The 18859-nt window shown below is 41.0% G+C and overlaps 1 protein-coding gene across 9 annotated transcripts; it reads left to right on the plus strand.

Moving 5' to 3' along the window:
* Nucleotides 1-741: 741 nt before the first annotated feature.
* On the plus strand, nucleotides 742-16257 carry LOC109996557 (ATP-dependent RNA helicase DDX3X). 9 transcript variants are annotated; one of them, XM_065951754.1, is made up of 20 exons: nucleotides 742-1071; nucleotides 4095-4146; nucleotides 4219-4266; nucleotides 4590-4649; nucleotides 5966-6169; nucleotides 6295-6397; nucleotides 6682-6795; nucleotides 6917-7016; nucleotides 7102-7237; nucleotides 7329-7426; nucleotides 7526-7624; nucleotides 7715-7875; nucleotides 7972-8116; nucleotides 8194-8338; nucleotides 10966-11016; nucleotides 14578-14783; nucleotides 15012-15129; nucleotides 15216-15369; nucleotides 15452-15576; nucleotides 16068-16257. In XM_065951754.1, exons 1-20 carry the CDS (start codon nucleotides 1027-1029, stop codon nucleotides 16145-16147), a joined length of 2244 nt encoding a protein of 747 aa, XP_065807826.1. In that variant the 5' UTR covers nucleotides 742-1026; the 3' UTR covers nucleotides 16148-16257. The 9 variants fall into 9 exon arrangements, with proteins under 9 accessions (XP_065807826.1, XP_065807827.1, XP_020506394.1 ...); XM_065951755.1 differs by having other exon boundaries at nucleotides 4593-4649; XM_020650738.3 differs by having other exon boundaries at nucleotides 743-1071; nucleotides 14602-14783.
* Nucleotides 16258-18859: the final 2602 nt, after the last annotated feature.

Here is an 18859-nt window from a genome sequence, read left to right on the forward strand (position 1 = left end):
GGGAGGTGTAAATCATGTAGCGCAGCCTGTGAAACACTCCTCTACAGTCTGTAAATATTAAAGTATTAATGGTGCTCCAAATGTTCCCTGTCTGATTAAATATATAATTTTTCTGATCATATTTTTATTAATAAAACTAAATAATTCATCCAAACTTGTTAATTTAAAACAAAAAATCCAGTTTAAAAATATTTTCATCTTTTTCAGAAGTGTAACATTCCTCTGTTTACTCTTACACTTCCTATTTCTGTATTGTTTTTGTTTACTTTGTTGTTTATGTGGTGATTAAGACGAAGACATCAGTTTTTCTTATACAAGCGGTGATATCGCGATAACTGGACAGCTAACGTTTTAGGTTGCGTTTGTGAAGTTAGCTGGTGTTAGTGAGCAACATACCGGAAGTATGTAAATGGCCATATTTTATAAACCCGCTTGATTAAAGGGTTAGCTTTTTGTCTTTATTTTGACTTTATTTGTATTTATTAACTTAGAGATTGTGATAGTAGAATAATAATAATTATAATGATACAAATTTAAAACATTGTGAACATATAAAACGTTTTTTTACGAGATGTATTTGATCAGACGGAATTGGAAATAGTTTCTATGTTTTCAGAAACAATACAAATATGTGCAGTTTGATTCATTCCGATATTCAGGATTTTTTTGTGATCGTAGACTGTAAATATTGGTTGAGATAGACTTTTATTTTGCCGTAACCGGATGTTTTGATGTATTGGTGATGTGTTCGTGTGGCTCGTGACAGCTGAAGATTGAGCCGACATCAGCCGAGTTTACACGAAGCCAGCAGCCTTGCAGTTAAAACCATAGACTGGTTAAAACAGGAATAAAACGTCACGCTGCATTGACCCGAGTTCCGTTAAGTTCCGTTAACCGTTAATTTAACAAACTAACGGTCATCTGACGTCACCACGGTAACGGCCCCGCGCAGCGCAGAGCTAACATCACTGGTGAACAAAGAGCTCCTTCTTCAACGACATCATTTTTCCTCCGTACTCTCTCGTTATGAGTCATGTGGCCGTCGAACATCTCCACGGTCTCGAGCAGCAGGTGAGCCTTACGTCACGTTTTTGTGTGTTGTTGCTGCGTCAGCTGAGGAGAGTTGTTATAACGTTAGCTTACCGGCTAGCTTAGCGCTAACGGGACGCTATCCTGCTAGCTAGCGGTGGTGCGCTTGTGTGCTGCGTTCACGTGCTCCTCGGAGTCTTGGGGCCTGAGAGATGTTGATGTGACGTCGGTGTGCTCAGGTGTGCTTAGGTTGTTTTGGTGGGAACAACATGGACGCTTTGAATTAAATTAACTTTTAACTGAGAGTTTATTTAGGTCACTTTTTATTTACGGTAACCAATAGTTACAGCGGGATGTTACGAAGACTGAATGTGATTCTTGTTCCGTAATTCATTTACTCAGTTATACTTCTGATGACGTAATTTCTTTTAACTCCGTAATTTAGTAACCAACGTGTTCTCATACAATCCCGAGAGGTTCCGAGTTGTCCCGAGTTTAAGAGCTTTCATGTGAACTCCCACAGTTCCTAATTTATCCGATTATTCTGACGGCACGTGAAGGCAGCGTGATGGTACACTGGCCTGCAGATGAGCGTGGAGACATGTTAGCATCTTTAGCTTCACAATATGACAATATAACCTGTCTATGCAACATCAGGAGTACTTTAAACATCACATTATGAAACCTGTGTGTTCAGCTTTAAATATCACATTATAAAACCTCTGCGTAGAATCAGATGCACTTTAATAGCTCAAAGTATCCCAGTAAAAATGAATGAAGAGCTCGTGTTATAGTGTACACATCAGAATCAGAAATACTTTATTAATCCCAGAGGAAAATTCGATGGTTACAGTTGCTCCAAAATATACAACAACAATAATAATAATAATAATAATAATAATAGTAATAAAAATAACATGGTAACAGTAGAGTACTGTATGGGCTCCTCTGATGATAGGGTTAGGTATCTGGTGATAATGGTGATGGTAGTGATGATGATGATGATGGTGGTGGTGGTGGTGGTGGTGATGATGATGATCAATCTAATTGATACCTGTTTGTTACCACTACCACACATAAAGAAGTCCTAGGCTGTGTCCGAAATCACTCCCTATTCACCATATAGTGCACAATATAGTGGACACGCCATTTTCTAGTGCTGTCTGAATTCTGAAAAAGTGAGAGTGGTCATACCCTATAGTCAACTCAATGTGGCGTTTGACTCGTAATGATGATGACAGACGAGAGACCAGAGTCTGTGACCATTTAAATTACCTTTTGTCTGATATATATTTAATTATATCTCAAATTCAATATTTTCAATGTATTTATTATTTGTAAATGTTTAGTGAACAATTTAAGTTATCACTGAAGTTCATGCCGTTATTTACCGTTATTATTGATCCTCTGCTGTTGTTAAGTTGCACGTTTTAGTTGCGCGACAACAATGACGTCGCTGTCAGCGGCCGGTGAGTAGTGTCCGAAGTGTTTTTGAATTTTGCTGAGTGAGTGCACGATATAGTCCACTACAGGGGTGCCCAACCTTTTTTGAACCAAGATCTACTTTTAAAGTTGCCAGTCTGCCGAGATCTACCAGTCCACATAGTGAGCCATAGCCTTTACCGACAGCCTACAAACGCATTTAATACTCAAACAACAAACAGAAAATAATATCAGATATAATAAATGAGAGCTCTGTAAAAAATAATGCAATATCGACATACTTTTTTTAAAACTCTTATTTTAGGGTAGGCTACATTTTAATATTACGTTTGTATTTATATCACACATGTTTTTCCCTTAATTTTGTTTACAACAAACAACTTTAATCTGTGTGGAGATGTTCACAGACTACAGCAGGCTGCTGTGAGATGATGTTGCTTTTGTTAAATTAGCTGCAGACACGGTGAGAGTGAACGGAGTAAAGTCCAACCGACCGTTTGACCGGGTCACGTGTGTTCCCGCCTCGGTCAGTACGGATCACGGATCAACTGTGTGCTGTAGCACTAAAAGTAAAAAGGAAAAAGGTTCGCGTGGTGGCTGGCGCTCCAGTGCAAGTGTGTGTGTGTGTGTGTGTATATATGTGTGTGCGTTTGCGCTGTATGTTGGTGTGCCCCGCGATGCTCACAGTCATGACAGCAGAGAGGAGCAGAGAAAAGTAGCTGCAGCTACATCAAATGCGCTTAATACTCGTAGCATAGTTTCTATATATGACTTTTTTGTAAAACATTTACCCCCCCGGTTTTACCTGCACGTCCTTGCGCATGCCTGCACTCTCTCTCTCGCGCGCTCTCTCTCTCTCTCTCTCTCTCTCTCTCTCTCTCTCTCTCTCTCTCTCTCTCTCTCTCTCTCTCTCTCTCTCTCGCTCCCCCGCTCGCTCTCTCATGCACGCAGCAATTTCATGAATAAATGAAAAATTAAATACAAACAGGTCGGAAGTATACTTGGGCTCCCAACACAGGTATCGTGTGTGGGAAACAGTGCAATGAGATGAAATTGAAATCACTTTTCTATTTTACAATTGTATTTTATATTGACTAAACATCTCGCGATCGACTGAAAATCAGTCAGCGATCTACCTGTCGATCGCGATCGACTGTTTGGGCACCCCTGGTCCACTACATTAAACTCAGTGTTTAGTGAATGAGTGAGTGATTTCGGACACAGCCTTAGACACCCAATATTGGGTTATTGTTATATAATGATCAAAGACTGCGTGCAAACGCTTGCACACTGGTTGAATTGCACAAATGTTAACGTTTGTAAAAGTTCCTCCTCTCTTCTTAACCGTGTCCTTTGTCTCCCTCACACTTGTGAAGAAACCCTAACCCTTTAGCACCCACCGTTCAAATAAAAGATTGTATCATTACAAACACACCTGCTGTGTTTAACATGTTTCACACTCATGTTCGAACTATCAAACTGTACGTTACATCACTTTGAATCTTCTGATGACCCCAGGTGTTTCAGTCTCTTATTGACTGATTATCAATAAGATACTGAGGTAAGATACTACTGCTGTTCACTGTTATAGATCCTCACTGTGTGTTTGTTTGTTTGTGCAGTTGGCTGTCCTGGACTTGAGTGCAGCGGACGCTTCAGGTGGAGGAATAAACCGTAAGTAGACTGAATGTTGTCTCATGGACATACACACACAGACACACATGACATGTGTCTCTCTGTCTGCAGGCCGATACATTCCTCCACACTTGAGGAACAGCGACCCATCTAAAAATGGTGTGTAGCCAAAGTCTAAAGCTGTCCTGTGGAGTTTTCTGTCTTTTACAAGAGCAGAGTTAGCCGACAGTCATGATCGGGTTTCATTTAGCTTTATTTACATCATTCATTTAGTTTATTTATTGACGTTCATGTTCATGTTGGCGGCGAGAGCATCTTCGTTCAGGTCTCTGCACACGCTGCCTGGTAGAGGCTCACCTGCATGATGTGCTCGCTGTGCATGATCGAAATAGAGAGGAGACATGACTTCCTAAAACTCCACAGGGTATCTTTATCACCTGTACCTGTACACATAAAACTCTGAAACATGTCTATCTGTCCAGTAGGAAACGCCTTCGCTGCAGGACGACAGGGCGGATACACCATCGCCCCCACCCCCACCTGTAAGTTCATTTAAACACACCTGTAAGTTCATATAAACACACCTGCATGTTTCTAGTTTACATAACTGACTGGTGCCATCAGGCTTCATTGATACATAAAGCTGAGTATCATCTGCATAACAATGAAACTGTATGGAATGTTTCCTCATAATATTTCCCAGAGGAAGTATATATAATGTAAAGAGAATCGGTCCAAGCACTGAACCTTGTGGCACCCATGGCTAACTTTGGGGTGCATAGAGGACTTATCATTAACATGTACAAACTGAGATTGGTCTGGTAAGTAGGATTCAAACTAATTTAAAGCAGTCCCTGTAATTCCAAGTAAATGTTCCAGTCTGTATGATAGGATTTGATGGTCAATGGTGTCAAAAGCAGCACTAAGATCTAACAAGACGAGCACAGAGAGAAGTCCCCTGTCTGAAGCTAGAAGTAGAACATTTGTAACTTTAACTAGTGCAGTGCTATGGTGGATTCTAAATCCTAACTGAAACTCCTCAAATAAACTGTTAAAAACTCCTCAAAAGTCACACAGCTGATTAGCTACCACTTTCTCCCTGCTGAGAGCTAAAGGAATGCAATGCTCAATGGAGCTATGACTCTCTGTCAGCCTGGCTACAGTGCTGAAAAGGTATCTAGGATTGCTTTTGTTTTCCTCGATTAGGGAGGAGTAGTAGGCAGCTCGAGGGTGTCGTAGAGCCTTCATATATTTATTATGACTATCCTGCCAAAATAAACACACCTTTCAGTTCATATACACACACCTGTAAGTTAACATAAACACACCTGTGAGTCAACATAAACACACATGTGAGTCAACACAAACACACATGTGAGTCAACACAAACACACCTGTGAGTTAACATACACACACCTGTGAGTTAACATAAACACACCTGTGAGTAAATATAAACACACCTCTGAGTTAACATAAATACCTGTGAGTAAACATAAACACACCTGTAAGTTAACATACACACCTGTGAGTTAACATAAACACACCTGTGAGTAAACATACACACACCTGTGAGTTAACACAAACACACATGTGAGTCAACATAAACACACCTGTGAGTTAACATACACACACCTGTGAGTTAACATAAACACACCTGTGAGTAAATATAAACACACCTCTGAGTTAACATAAATACCTGTGAGTAAACATAAACACACCTGTAAGTTAACATACACACCTGTGAGTAAACATACATACACACACCTGTGAGTTAACATAAACACACCTGTGAGTAAACATACACACACCTGTGAGTTAACATAAACACACCTGTAAGTCTCATCCCATTGTTTGGCAGATGGCTGGGACGGCGGCCGAAACAACTTTGTGAATGGTTACCATGACAACTGCATGATGGCTGGGAACTCGTTTAGCCGTGGCCCACCTCGCATGGAGCGGGTCCGTGGCAGCATCGGAGGAGGCTTCCGTGGCAACAGGGGCGGAGCCTTCAACCCCATCAATGCAGCACAGCCAATGGGCTTCACAGCGTACGAGAACAAAGGTCGGAAACAACTACAAAACAAATTAAAATGTATGAAAGGTTTATTTAAACACATGGATGCAGCATTTCCATACCTTTTGATGGTGTGCGTGTGTGCGTGCGTGCGTGTGTGTGTGTGTTCACAGATGCAGGTGGATGGAACACCAACAAGGACGCTTACACCAGCTTTAGCAACAACAGAGGGAAATCAGCTTTTTATAACGACAGAGGAAACACCAACAGAGGGAGGTGAGCTGTGTTTGTGTGTGTTGTGAGAGAGAGAGAGAGCTGTGTGTGTGTGAGAGAGAGAGCTGTGAGTGTGTGTGTGTGTGTGTGTGTGTGTCTTGTGAGTGATCAGGTTTATCTATGTGTGCGTGCGGCGTGCGTGCGTTGGTGTGTGAGAAAGAGAGCTGTGTGTGTGAGAGCGAGAGAGAGAGCGCTGTAAGTGAATGACTTCAAGAAAAAATGTTTTCTACTACTTAGGAAAAATGATGTCATTTGTAGAAGCTACAAACGTGTGTGTGTGTACTCAGGTTCGATCACGGGGGGTTTGGAGGAGGAGGAGGGGGAAACAGTCGCTGGGTGGAGGAGGTCAGAGATGAAGGAGACTGGTCCAAACCGACTCCACGAAACGAACGGCTCGAACAGTAAGTTACAAAGGTTTTAATGGTTATACTGGTCTTAATTGTGTCACTGGTTTTGATGGTGTCACAGGTCTTTGTTTTCTGATGGTTTACATGTTTGTCTTCTTCCTCTTCCTCTACGCAGCGAGCTGTTCTCTGGCAGCAATACCGGCATCAACTTCGAGAAATATGACGACATTCCTGTGGAAGCAACGGGACACAACTGTCCTCACCACATCGAGAGTGTGAGATGAATATATTTCTATTGAAACAGTGTTAAGTTCATATCTCTATATTTCATCAGTGTTAGATTCATATATTTCTATTCAGTTCCAGGATGTGGACATGGGGGAGATCATTATGGGGAACATCGCTCTGACTCGTTACACCAGACCTACACCGGTTCAGAAATATGCCATTCCTATCGTCAAATCGAAGAGAGACCTGATGGCCTGCGCTCAGACAGGTGCGTGCTTCACCTGCACCTGGTTTCCATGACAACACACAGGCAGTTATTAAAGGAGGAGTCATTAGTAAGTTTGTGTCTTACTCTGAAGGTTCTGGAAAGACTGCAGCATTCCTGCTCCCTATTCTGAGTCAGATCTACACCCACGGACCAGGAGAGGCTCTGAACGCAGCCAAGACCTCGGGACAGGTTAGGGCTCAGGTGTACACTCACCTTTATGAAACTATAATTAGCTGCATTAATTAGATAGTTGATGTTGTTTTTTATTGATGATGTTTTATGTTACAGGAGAACGGGAAGTTTGGGCGTCGTAAACAGTTCCCGATCTCACTGGTGCTCGCTCCGACCAGAGAGCTCGCTCTGCAGATCTACGACGAGGCCAGGAAGGTACACACACATACACACACACACACACACACACACTCACTAACTCACACGATACTATTTAAACACTGAGTGATGTTTCTCTGTGTGTAGTTCTCGTACCGGTCCAGAGTGCGTCCCTGTGTCGTGTATGGAGGAGCAGATATAGGGCAGCAGATCAGAGAGCTAGAGCGAGGCTGCCACTTGCTGGTGGCCACACCAGGACGCCTGGTGGACATGATGGAGAGGGGGAAGATAGGACTGGACTACTGCAAGTGAGACACACACACACACACACACACACAGATTGAGCAGGATCCAACAAAGTAAAGGTCTTGAATCTCTTGTTGATTTTGTGTGTTTCTCTGAAGTTACCTGGTCCTGGACGAGGCAGACCGGATGTTGGACATGGGCTTTGAACCTCAGATCAGACGTATCGTAGAGCAAGACACCATGCCACATAAAGGCAGCAGACAGACCATGATGTTCAGTGCTACCTTCCCCAAAGAGATACAGGTACACACATGTTCAACATGTTGATGGAACATTGAAACGTTCACGTCACAGTAATCTCCGAATGTGTCCCTCCTCAGATCCTGGCCCGAGACTTCCTGGAGGACTACATCTTCCTGGCCGTGGGCCGAGTGGGCTCCACCTCGGAGAACATCACTCAGAAGGTGGTGTGGGTGGAGGAGAGTGACAAGAGGTCCTTCCTGCTCGACCTGCTCAGTGCTACAGGTAAGAGAGAGAGACACACCAGCGCGTGCGTGCGTGCGTCATGAGACCAGAATATTAACTTTGATATGATTGTAGTTAAAAAAATCTAACATAATGATACCTGTTTGTAACCACGGCAACAACACACAATGATGGGTCATTTATTTTCATTACTTAAAAATTAATAATCATTAATAATGTTTCTGCCTCTCTCGCGCTCTCTCTCTCGCTCTCTCTTTCTCTCTCTGGCGGCAGTTTCTGGTTAAGGATATCTTTAAAAAGCTTCTATCCTTGTCGACAGTATAAATGATTAAAGTAACAAGGTGTATGTTTTTGTTTGCCGGGAAAGGTTTTATAACCTGTGGAATCAAATTGAATCAGGATATGTAAACCTCTGACACTCGTAGTTTGATGTTGTGGTGTTGGTGGTTGTTTTGAAGCCTCTGACACTTGTAGTTTGACGTTGTTTTGAAGACTGACACTTGTAGTTTGACGTTGTATCGAAGACTCTGACACTCGTAGTTTGATGTTGTGGTGTCCGTGGTTTCATTGAAGACTCTGACACTCGTAGTTTGTCGTTGTTGTTTTGAAGAATCTGACACTAGTAGTTTGACGTTGTGGTGTCGGTGGTTGTTTTGAAGCCTCTGACACTCGTAGTTTGACGTTGTGATGTCGGTGGTTTCATTGAAGACTCTGACACTTGTAGTTTGACGTTGTGCTGTTGGTGGTTGTTTTGAAGCCTCTGACACTCATAGTTTGACGTTGTGGTGTCGGTTTCATTGAAGACTCTGACACTCGTAGTTTGACGTTGTGATGTCGGTGGTTGTTTTGAAGACTCTGACGCTCGTAGTTTGACATTGTGGTGTCGGTGGTTGTTTTGAAGATTCTGACACTCGTAGTTTGTGGTTGTGGTGTCGGTGGTTGTTTTGAAGACTTTGACACTTGTAGTTTGTCGTTGTGATGTCGATGGTTGTTTTGAAGTCTCTGACACTCATAGTTTGTCGTTGTATTGAAGACTCTGACACTCGTAGTTTGACTATATGGTGTTGGTGGTTGTTTTGAAGACTCTGACACTCATAGTTTGACGTTGTGGTGTCAGTGGTTGTTTTGAAGACTCTGACACTCATAGTTTGACGTTGTGGTGTCAGTGGTTGTTTTGAAGACTCTGACACTCGTAGTTTGACGTTGTATTGAAGACTCTGACACTCGTAGTTTGACGTTGTTTTGAAGACTCTGACACTCGTAGTTTGACGTTGTGGTGTTGGTGGTTGTATTGAAGCGTTTGACACTCATAGTTAGACGTTGTAGTGTCGGTGGTTGTTTTGAAGACTCTGACACTCGTAGTTTGACGTTGTATTGAAGACTCTGACACTGGTAGTTTGACGTTGTGGTGTCTGTGGTTGTTTTGAAGACTCTGACTCTCGTAGTTTGTCGTTGTATTGAAGACTCTGACACTCGTAGTTTGACATTTTGGTGTCGGTGGTTGTTTTGAAGACTCTGACACTCGTAGTTTGACGTTGTATTGAAGACTCTGACACTCGTAGTTTGACGTTGTTTTGAAGACTCTGACACTCAGTTTGATGTTATATTGTAGACTCTGACACTCGTTATTTGACGTTGTGATGTTGGTGGTTGTTTTGAAGAATCTGACACTCGTAGTTTGTCGTTGTGATGTTGGTGGTTGTTTTGAAGACTCTTACACTCGTAATTTGATGTTGTGGTGTCGGTGGTTGTTTTGAAGCCTCTGACACTCGTAGTTTGACGTTGTGGTGTCGGTGGTTGTTTTGAAGGCTCTGACTCTCGTAGTTTGTTGTTGTATTGAAGACTCTGACACTCGTAGTTTGACGATATGGTGTCTGTGGTTATTTGGAAGACTCTGACACTCGTAGTTTGACGTTGTATTGAAGACTCTGATACTCGTAGTTTGATGTTGTGGTGTCAGTGGTTGTTTTGAAGACTCTGACACTTGTAGTTAGACGTTGTGGTGTTGGTGGTTGTATTGAAGCCTTTGACACTCGTAGTTACACGTTGTAGTGTCCGTGGTTGTTTTGAAGACTCTGACACTCGTAGTTTGACGTTGTGATGTCGGTGGTTGTTTTGAAGACTCTGACACTCGTAGTTTGACGTTGTATTGAAGACTCTGGCACTCGTAGTTTGACGTTGTGATGTCTGTGGTTGTTTTGAAGACTCTGACACTCGTAGTTTGACGTTGTGGTGTCTGTGGTTGTTTTGAAGACTCTGACTCTCGTAGTTTGTCGTTGTATTGAAGACTCTGACACACGTAGTTTGTCGTTGTGGTGTCGGTGGTTGTATTGAAAACTCTGACACTCGTAGTTTGATGTTTTTTTGAAGACTCTGACTCTCGTAGTTTGTCGTTGTATTGAAGACTCTAACACACGTAGTTTGTCGTTGTGGTGTCGGTGGTTGTATTGAAAACTCTGACACTCATAGTTTTTTCGTTGTATTGAAGACTCTGACACTCATAGTTTGACGTTATTACGAAAGCACTTTGTGGATTTAAATACTTGACCTATGTTTGTGTGTGATTGAGGTTATTCAGCGGGAAGAACTGTAATTCAGGGTTCATAAAACCATGGTTCTGTTCGTGACCTCTGTTTGACTTTGTGGTGTTGGTGATTTTATCAAAGTTATCCCCAGCGAGGTTCAGGAAAGTTCTGCGGACAACGTGGAGAAGCCGGGTAAGCCTCCACATCAAATTGATGTAATATTTATTCTGCCTGCTGTGTAACTCAGGATTATTTTTTTCAGTTATTTTGTGTTTTATTTTGTTGTTCACAGTCTGGATGTGTTCGGCTGACATCACACCTGCCTGCTCTGTTCTTATATTTGATGTTTTTATGATTTCTTTCTGTTGGCCTGACTCTGATTCAGTGTGTTTGTAGATTCATAACTGATAATCAGGATATTTATGATTTAATGTCTGCCCATCATAGCTGCTGTTTCTGATTATTTTCTGATTTCTTACTCATGTTTCTGTATTCTTACAGGGATATTTCACCCATTTTCATTAAGCTTTGTATCATTAGACACCTGGTAGAATTTTTGAATGGTCGTGCATCCCGCCCTCATTTTCCCCTGAGATGGCAAATCTTTGTAATTCTTATCTGCAAAAGGAGCCTCCGATGAAGCAAAAATTTTAATTTTGCGTCATCAGAGGCTGCTATGGTTAGAGGGAGTGAAACTTAATCTCTAGTTCCTCGTGTTTTCTACCCGCCCTTGGTGGGAGTTTTTGTCTTTCATCCACATGAGCCAAAAAGACACTTTCTGCCTTTTCTCGGTCACGAAAGCGCCAACTTCAATATTTATTTCACATTTCTACTACATATATGACCCAATGTCAATGGGTCAGTGACAAATAAGGGTTGTTCAGATGACCAATTCAAAAATCTGTTAAAAACACAATTTGAAAGCATGCATCAGGTTCATTAAAATGTAAGGTTTGTATTCATGTTGGTTTTGTGTTTTTTAAAATGACATTTAAACCTTTTTTTTTTCAAAAGGTAAAATGGACCTAAAAATGTCAAGTGGTGTAACCACTGAAAAATTAAGAATATTGATTATTTTATACATCTAGAGTATATGCAAGCGTACTCATGATTTTAATTACTTAATTTTAAAATAGCACAAGAAAATAGATTTTATTAGGATTATCCCTAAATTTATAAGTTATGCCCTTTTTCAATACTGAGCAGGGCACAAAGCTGTAAACACCTCTGTTTTCTAATTAATTTTTGGCAAATTATGTAAAAATTGTTAAAAAACATGTTATTTCACTGCAATAGAGGACGACTTTTATTCCACTTTAATTGTCCTGTGTTTTATTATATTTTTTACAAGAAATACTGGTTACACCAATTGACGCAAACCAGTTACACCAACTGACCATACTGCTTCTACAGTCAAAAGCCATTGTTCCTTGAAGAAATTGTTGTTAGCTTCCTCCATTTCAGTTTGCTCCATCTACCACAGTGCACAGAATACCAGTACGCTGATGACAGTAATGTAGCACATTTGTCTTAAACACAGAATAGTATAAAACTGAAGTGAATAGATTGGCCTTTTGGATGGGTCTCATAGATCGGCAAATTCTTACTGATACCTGATCTAGCTGTCTTAGTCAGGATCGGTGCATCCTTAATTAATTCATATTTTAAGTAAATTACAACATCTGACCAAAATCTTCAGGGGGAATTCATTTCTTCAGTATTTGGAATAAGCTCTAGGTACTTGTGCCCTAATCAAAGGATAACATACCCACAGGCAACACTTTACATCTCTCCTTCTTTACATCATGGCCATCACAGCCCAAACAGCATTGCCACCTTCTATAGTACCAGACTTTGGCAAGCAAGCTCCAGGTAGTGACATGCTGATACTACCTACCCTACCACATGGCCCCTAATAGCCGACACATCTAAAATGCAACTACTGGTGCCAATATTACAGCATACATACATATATTAGATTATACGTGTTTAAAGGTGCACTATGTAGATTTGGTGGTGACATTTGAAAGTTGGAGAAGTGAAACAATTCTTGGATATATTTTCTGAACTGAATACACAAACTTTATTCAAAGTAAAAAATGGGTCCCTGGAACACTGTTTGGAGATATAAACTTACCAGGAGAGTTACGCTTTCACTGTGGCGGGCCCCCCACCATAACTTCTCCAGTAGCATTTTATCTTCAAACAGTGTTACAGGGACCAAAATTTCATCTGAGGACAGTTTGTGTTTAGAGTTACGATGGACATATACCACATAATCTGTAAATTTCTCCAACTTTAAAATTTCTCTACCAAAACTACATAGTGCACCTCTATAAATGTAAGTAAATGGAACACAAATATGCAATTTGAAGCTAAACATTTACAAAATGCCAGGGCATTTTGTCCTAGACCCTTGATAATAAGGCTGTGGATGAATCACCACTTTATTCAACATAAAAAAAATACTGATATTTGACAAAAGTGGCCTCTAACAGAAAGGCTTGTCATAAAAGTCAAAAAATAGTGTAATCGGTTACACCATTTGACATTTCCACGTCAAATCAAATTTGACAGGCATTATCATTGAGACCTATGTAAGCACATTTCCTGGTGTGAACATTTCAAATCTAATTTTCGAAGTCAATACAAATTTTTATAATTATCATAAATTGTTAATGCTTTTCTGAGGTCATACCATTTGACATACCGGACCACGCCCTTAAAATGTCAAATTATCTCATGTTTTAAAGAGAGTTGCTAAACATGGTGTGCAGCAGTTAGGACCATCAGGGGTTCTTCTTTGTGATATCATTTCTTGTCACATGATATGATGAATATATTAACAAAATGGCTCCTTCAATGGTGGTTACACCATGTCGACAATTTGGTACTTGACTGGGTGACACGATTTCCCTAAAATAATTATAATAATAAGAACAATGATGTTCCATTACTTTTATTTAATATTGAACAGTTCTATTGTAAGATTATGCCAGGCTAGTTCATAGGGTGTTATATGAAAATTTAACCTTTTTAAAGGAAGTTTAATTCTTTGGTACGAAGTTTCAACGGTTACACCACTTAGACATTTTTGCCTAAATACCCCAATTATTCTCTAAAAATGTATAATAAATATAAATTTTAGACTATGTCCTCAAAACAAAGGATGAAAGCATGTCATTTGTGCATTTATTTTTAAATTTTAAGCCTTTAAAAGTTACCTAAACCTTATGGACACAAAAAATGCAATACAGATTCATGTTTTAACCAGTGAAGTATCCCTTTAAGTTTGTGCAAACATGTTGTTGTTGTTAGCTAAAGTGCATGATATCTCTGTGTATCATACTAACACACACTACATTCACAACATTAATCATCAGTCAGTTCAAATGAACCCGCTGCAAACACACACACACACACAGAAGCTGTAACAGTGTGTTCATGAAATGTTTAACTACATGAACAGTTTCTCTCAATTAAGTATCTATCATATCGTACAGCATAGCACTCTTTAAACATCAGTTTTGATTGACACGCCTTACACTTCCTGTATCCCAGTCAAACAGGAAACACAAGGACTGAAAACTCTATATAAGCCCGCCCCTTTTCTCTCTGCACCATTCATTGTCCAGAACTGTAACTGAAAGAGATGAGCTCTATGCTCAGGGTAACTTTATTTAAACACAAATAAAGAAGAAATCTCTGCAGAGGCACTCAGACTCCACCCCTCACCTGTAACTCTGACCTCAGGTGGGTTTTCTTTCGCTCCCTCAGGTAAGGACTCTCTCACTCTGGTGTTTGTGGAAACCAAGAAAGGTGCTGACGCCCTGGAGGACTTCCTGTACCGAGAGGGTTATGCCTGCACCAGTATCCATGGCGATCGCTCCCAGAGAGACCGTGAGGAGGCACTGAGTCAGTTCAGATCAGGAAAATGTCCCATCCTCGTCGCCACAGCGGTCAGTCACTAATACATGACTACTGACTTAAATCTATACTTACACACCTTACATATACAGGCTTAAAGGTGAGGGTGTTCAGGTACAGAACATAACTACGTTACATTTAATAATCTTTGATTTACCTCATTTACTTGTTTCACTATTTTGTTTTTTGTTTGCATATTTTAAAGAAAAATATATTTCATCTGTGTGTGTTTCTGTTTGTGTGTTTTTATCCGTGTCCAGGTAGCGGCTCGAGGTCTGGACATCTCTAACGTCAAACACGTGATCAACTTCGACCTGCCCAGTGACATCGAGGAATACGTCCATCGAATCGGACGAACGGGACGAGTTGGAAACCTGGGTAACAGACATGTCATAAAATCATTGTATAAATTATAATAATAATCATTTAATAGAATCATTCTAACATTTATTCACAACACGAAGGCCTGGCCACGTCTTTCTTTAACGATAAAAACGGAAACATCACCAAGGACCTGCTAGACATCCTGGTGGAGGCCAAACAGGAAGTGCCCTCGTGGCTGGAGAGTCTGGCTTATGAGCACCAACATAAGAGCAGCAACAGGGGGCGCTCTAAGAGGTAGACACTGACAGTATATATCAGTCATATTTAAAGGTTTAACCCTGTACTCTGGTTTATTTAATATTAATTTTGTCTTCAGGTTCTCTGGCGGGTTTGGAGCTCGTGATTACCGTCAGACGGCTGCAGGTGGAAACGCCGGAGGGTTCGGAGGACGAGGAGGTCGGAACCAGGCCGGACACGGAGGAAACCGAGGCTTCGGAGGAGGTGGGTGTCTGAGCGATCATCTGGAGGGTGACTAATTAATTAATAACTGATTAATAAATATTAATGTTTGCACAGTGAAGATGAAACAGAGCTTCAGGTGACAGTCAAATACAATTCTCTAACATTAAATGTGTATGAACAGTTGATGCAGGTGTCCTACAGGGACATGAGGCCCACTGTTATTTCCATACATTGAAGGATTTTTTTCCCCTTTTTAAACTCTATCATCAACGGTCTGTCAGAGAATACTCACATGATTCTAAACCAGCCTCAGTAACTCATTCAAATAATCAACTCTATATAATATATCTAAATATATTATAAATAAAGCCTAACTTAGTTTTTCATTGAGCCTGAAGGTCAGTACTCGGCCGAAGGTGTTCTGTTGAGTTCTTTCCAGTCAAACGTCTTCAGAAGCGTTCCAGAGTCCTTCATTAAATAGATCAAACGGTTCTAGTTGAATATTTCTATTTCTTGTTTTCTCGCTGCAGGTGGTTTCAGTAACTTCTACACCAGCGATGGATACGGAGGAAGCTACACACACTCGACAGTCGACTGGTGGGGAAACTAAACTCACCTGTCCAGGTCTCCTTTCCTCACCTCACCTGTCCTCCTCTCTGTCAGTGTCTCCTCCACATCAAGAGCTCACCTGCATGTTATTAAAGTATTTATAGAACCCTCCTTCATCTCTCTGTACAATCACGCCTTTATTTCTTCATGGAAGTCTTTAAATATTTGATTCTGTTCACTCAGGCGATCATGTTAGACTCCCACTAACAGAAGCTTTTCTCTGATTGGTTAGTGTTTAAAGAGTAATAACCTGTCAAATTAAACTTCAGCTGTTCTTTAAGGTTCATTTTCAGATCAGCTGTGAAACAAATCCATTGTTTAACTCTGAGTTTTTGATCCTGTGAATGTCCCATCATCTTTGTAATGCACGGCCACGAGGAAAACCGCGGCCCAGCACTTTTATAAATCGAACACAGAGACCAGACGTCCAAGCTGGGACACGTGTGAATATGATTTGAATTTAAGTACACAATCTGAGCGCAGAAACAGAAAAAGGTTTAGTTTTGTGATTTTAGAGACACTAAAGAAAAGATTGATGATGAACATGAAGCTAACAAACTAAACACACGTCATTATTTTCTGTACTGTGCCTTTAAGAATCTCAACTCTTTCTCTGTTTGTGTTTGTTACTATAACACCTTCAACTATCAGCCAACTGTGACTAGAAAAGTGTTTACCGTCCTGTTTGAGTTCAAATGTGTTCTTATTTCTATCGGGAAGGAAACAAACTGGACCTGGACTAAATCAAACCTTGGCACAAAAAACAAATCTAAACAAAAAGTGAGACCAAGAAAGTGAAAAGTTGTGAACTCAAGACGGATCCGATCGTCTTCAAAGATCATTTGACCACTGAAACCACAGATTACTGTGATACAAACAGGAAAGCCTTTGTAGAGGTGTATCTAATAAAAGACTCCCTGTGATCCAATAGAACAGCAGTGGTTTAATGCTTTTTGTGAACATGAGTTCTTTAAATAAACTTCCTTAATGTCACGTGACGGCTGTTTGCGCTCACTGTTGGTTTCTCAGAGCAAATTGTCGCCGATGGTTGAACCAAAAACCAAACGTGTAATGGCGGCAGTACGTTGAAATGATTTCTCCGTGTCTGTTGGAGCGACTCGGTGACTCGTTGCTCTGCAGAGATCCACTCGTTTTCTCCTCAAACAACAAACTCTGGATTCAAAGACAAATCCAAAGTCAAGAGTTCAAACTGTTGTCGCTCACTCTATCCTGGAGAGTCACATGAAGAGTTTCCCTAAAATCAGTCTTTACACCTTACCCATCGCTTGATTCACCATGTCATCAAATCTGTTCATCACTTCATCAAATCTGTTCATCACATAATCACGTCTGTTCATCACGTCATCAAATCTGTTCACCACGTCATCACATCTGTTTACGATCACTGAAAAGACGATGCTGCGTTTAGGGACCGGTGTTGAAGATGCTGCGTTTATGGAGCGGTGTTGATGATACTGCATTTAGGGGCCGGTGTTGATGATGCTGCATTGAGGGGGCGGTGTTGATGATGCTGTGTTTAGGGACCGGTGTTGAAGATGCTGCGTTGAGGGGCCGGTGTTGATGATGCTGCGTTTAGGGACCGGTGTTGAAGATGCTGCGTTGAGGGGCCGGTGTTGATGATGCTGCGTTTAGGGACCGGTGTTGAAGCTCATTTTCCCCATAAAATGTTCAGATAATCGTTGTTGTAGCATGTAGCATAGCATCATGGCTTTGGTTTAACCTTCAGGCTGTGAGCATCGTATAGATATTAATTAGATTAATTATCTCTGTTGTCCCACTCTACGAGTCCCTGTCCACTGATCAGAGACGGTTTGAATTAAACACACCTGTCCTCTGATCAGAGACGGTTTGAATTAAACACACCTGTCCACTGATTTCTGATTATGATTCATAATGATTTCTGCACAGACTCTGTTTTGTCTCACCTGTCACTGGTCAGTTTAAAGGAGGACGGTTAAATTGCTGATGACAATCAATGAAGGATTTTGGGAGTAGTTTCCATGACGACAGAATATTTAAGTTGACCACCTTTTTCTCCCAGATAAACTCTGCGTCTCTGAGGGGTTTTGCTGAATTATGAGCTTGATAATCATCATCATTTTAGACATAACAAACTCGTTAACGCGCTAACAGCTAGGTCAGAGTGTGAACGTTCACATTCACAGCTATTGGCTGCTTGAAATGCCAATCAATCTTTAGAAGTCCCGCCCACGATTCCTGTTTCAAAGGAAAACAGAACATGCTAACTATGTTCGCTGTGACAGAGATTTCAAACCTTTTTTAAACTCTTTATGTCACAGAGCGTTAATTTTTATAACTTTTAATTTAATAACTTTTTAATATCAAACATCAGACTGATGTCGTCCATCGTGAGGAGACAGGTGTGTACTGAAACTAAGGTGGAGAGACACTTTTTTTTTTTTTCTTTGGACGTGTGTGTGTGTGTGTGTGTGTGTGTGTGTGTGTGTGTGTGTGTGTGTGTGTGTGTGTGTGTGTGTGTGTGTGTGTGTGTGTGTGTGTGTGTGTGTGTGTGTGTGTGTGTGTGTGTGTGTGTGTGTGTGTGTGTGTGTGTGTGTGTGTGTGTGTGTGTGTGTGTGTGTGTGTGTGTGTGTGTGTGTGTGTGTGTGTGTGTGTGTGTGTGTGTGTGTGTCAGACACCAATATATGCAACTCTACCTTTCTTAAGACTATTT

This window comes from Labrus bergylta, chromosome 24 (assembly GCF_963930695.1).
Source record: "Labrus bergylta chromosome 24, fLabBer1.1, whole genome shotgun sequence".
NCBI lineage: Eukaryota > Metazoa > Chordata > Actinopteri > Labriformes > Labridae > Labrus > Labrus bergylta.

What these genes read in the sequence shown, in the direction of transcription:
- LOC109996557 (XM_065951754.1), top strand. Translation starts at nt 1,027, where the DNA reads ATGAGTCATGTGGCCGTCGAACATCTCCACGGTCTCGAGCAGCAG. An exon ending in CAGCCAAGACCTCGGGACAG is followed by an intron (nt 7,427 to 7,525) that starts GTTAGGGCTCAG and finishes TTTATGTTACAG; the next exon opens with GAGAACGGGAAGTTTGGGCG. An exon ending in GGGACGAGTTGGAAACCTGG is followed by an intron (nt 15,130 to 15,215) that starts GTAACAGACATG and finishes CACAACACGAAG; the next exon opens with GCCTGGCCACGTCTTTCTTT.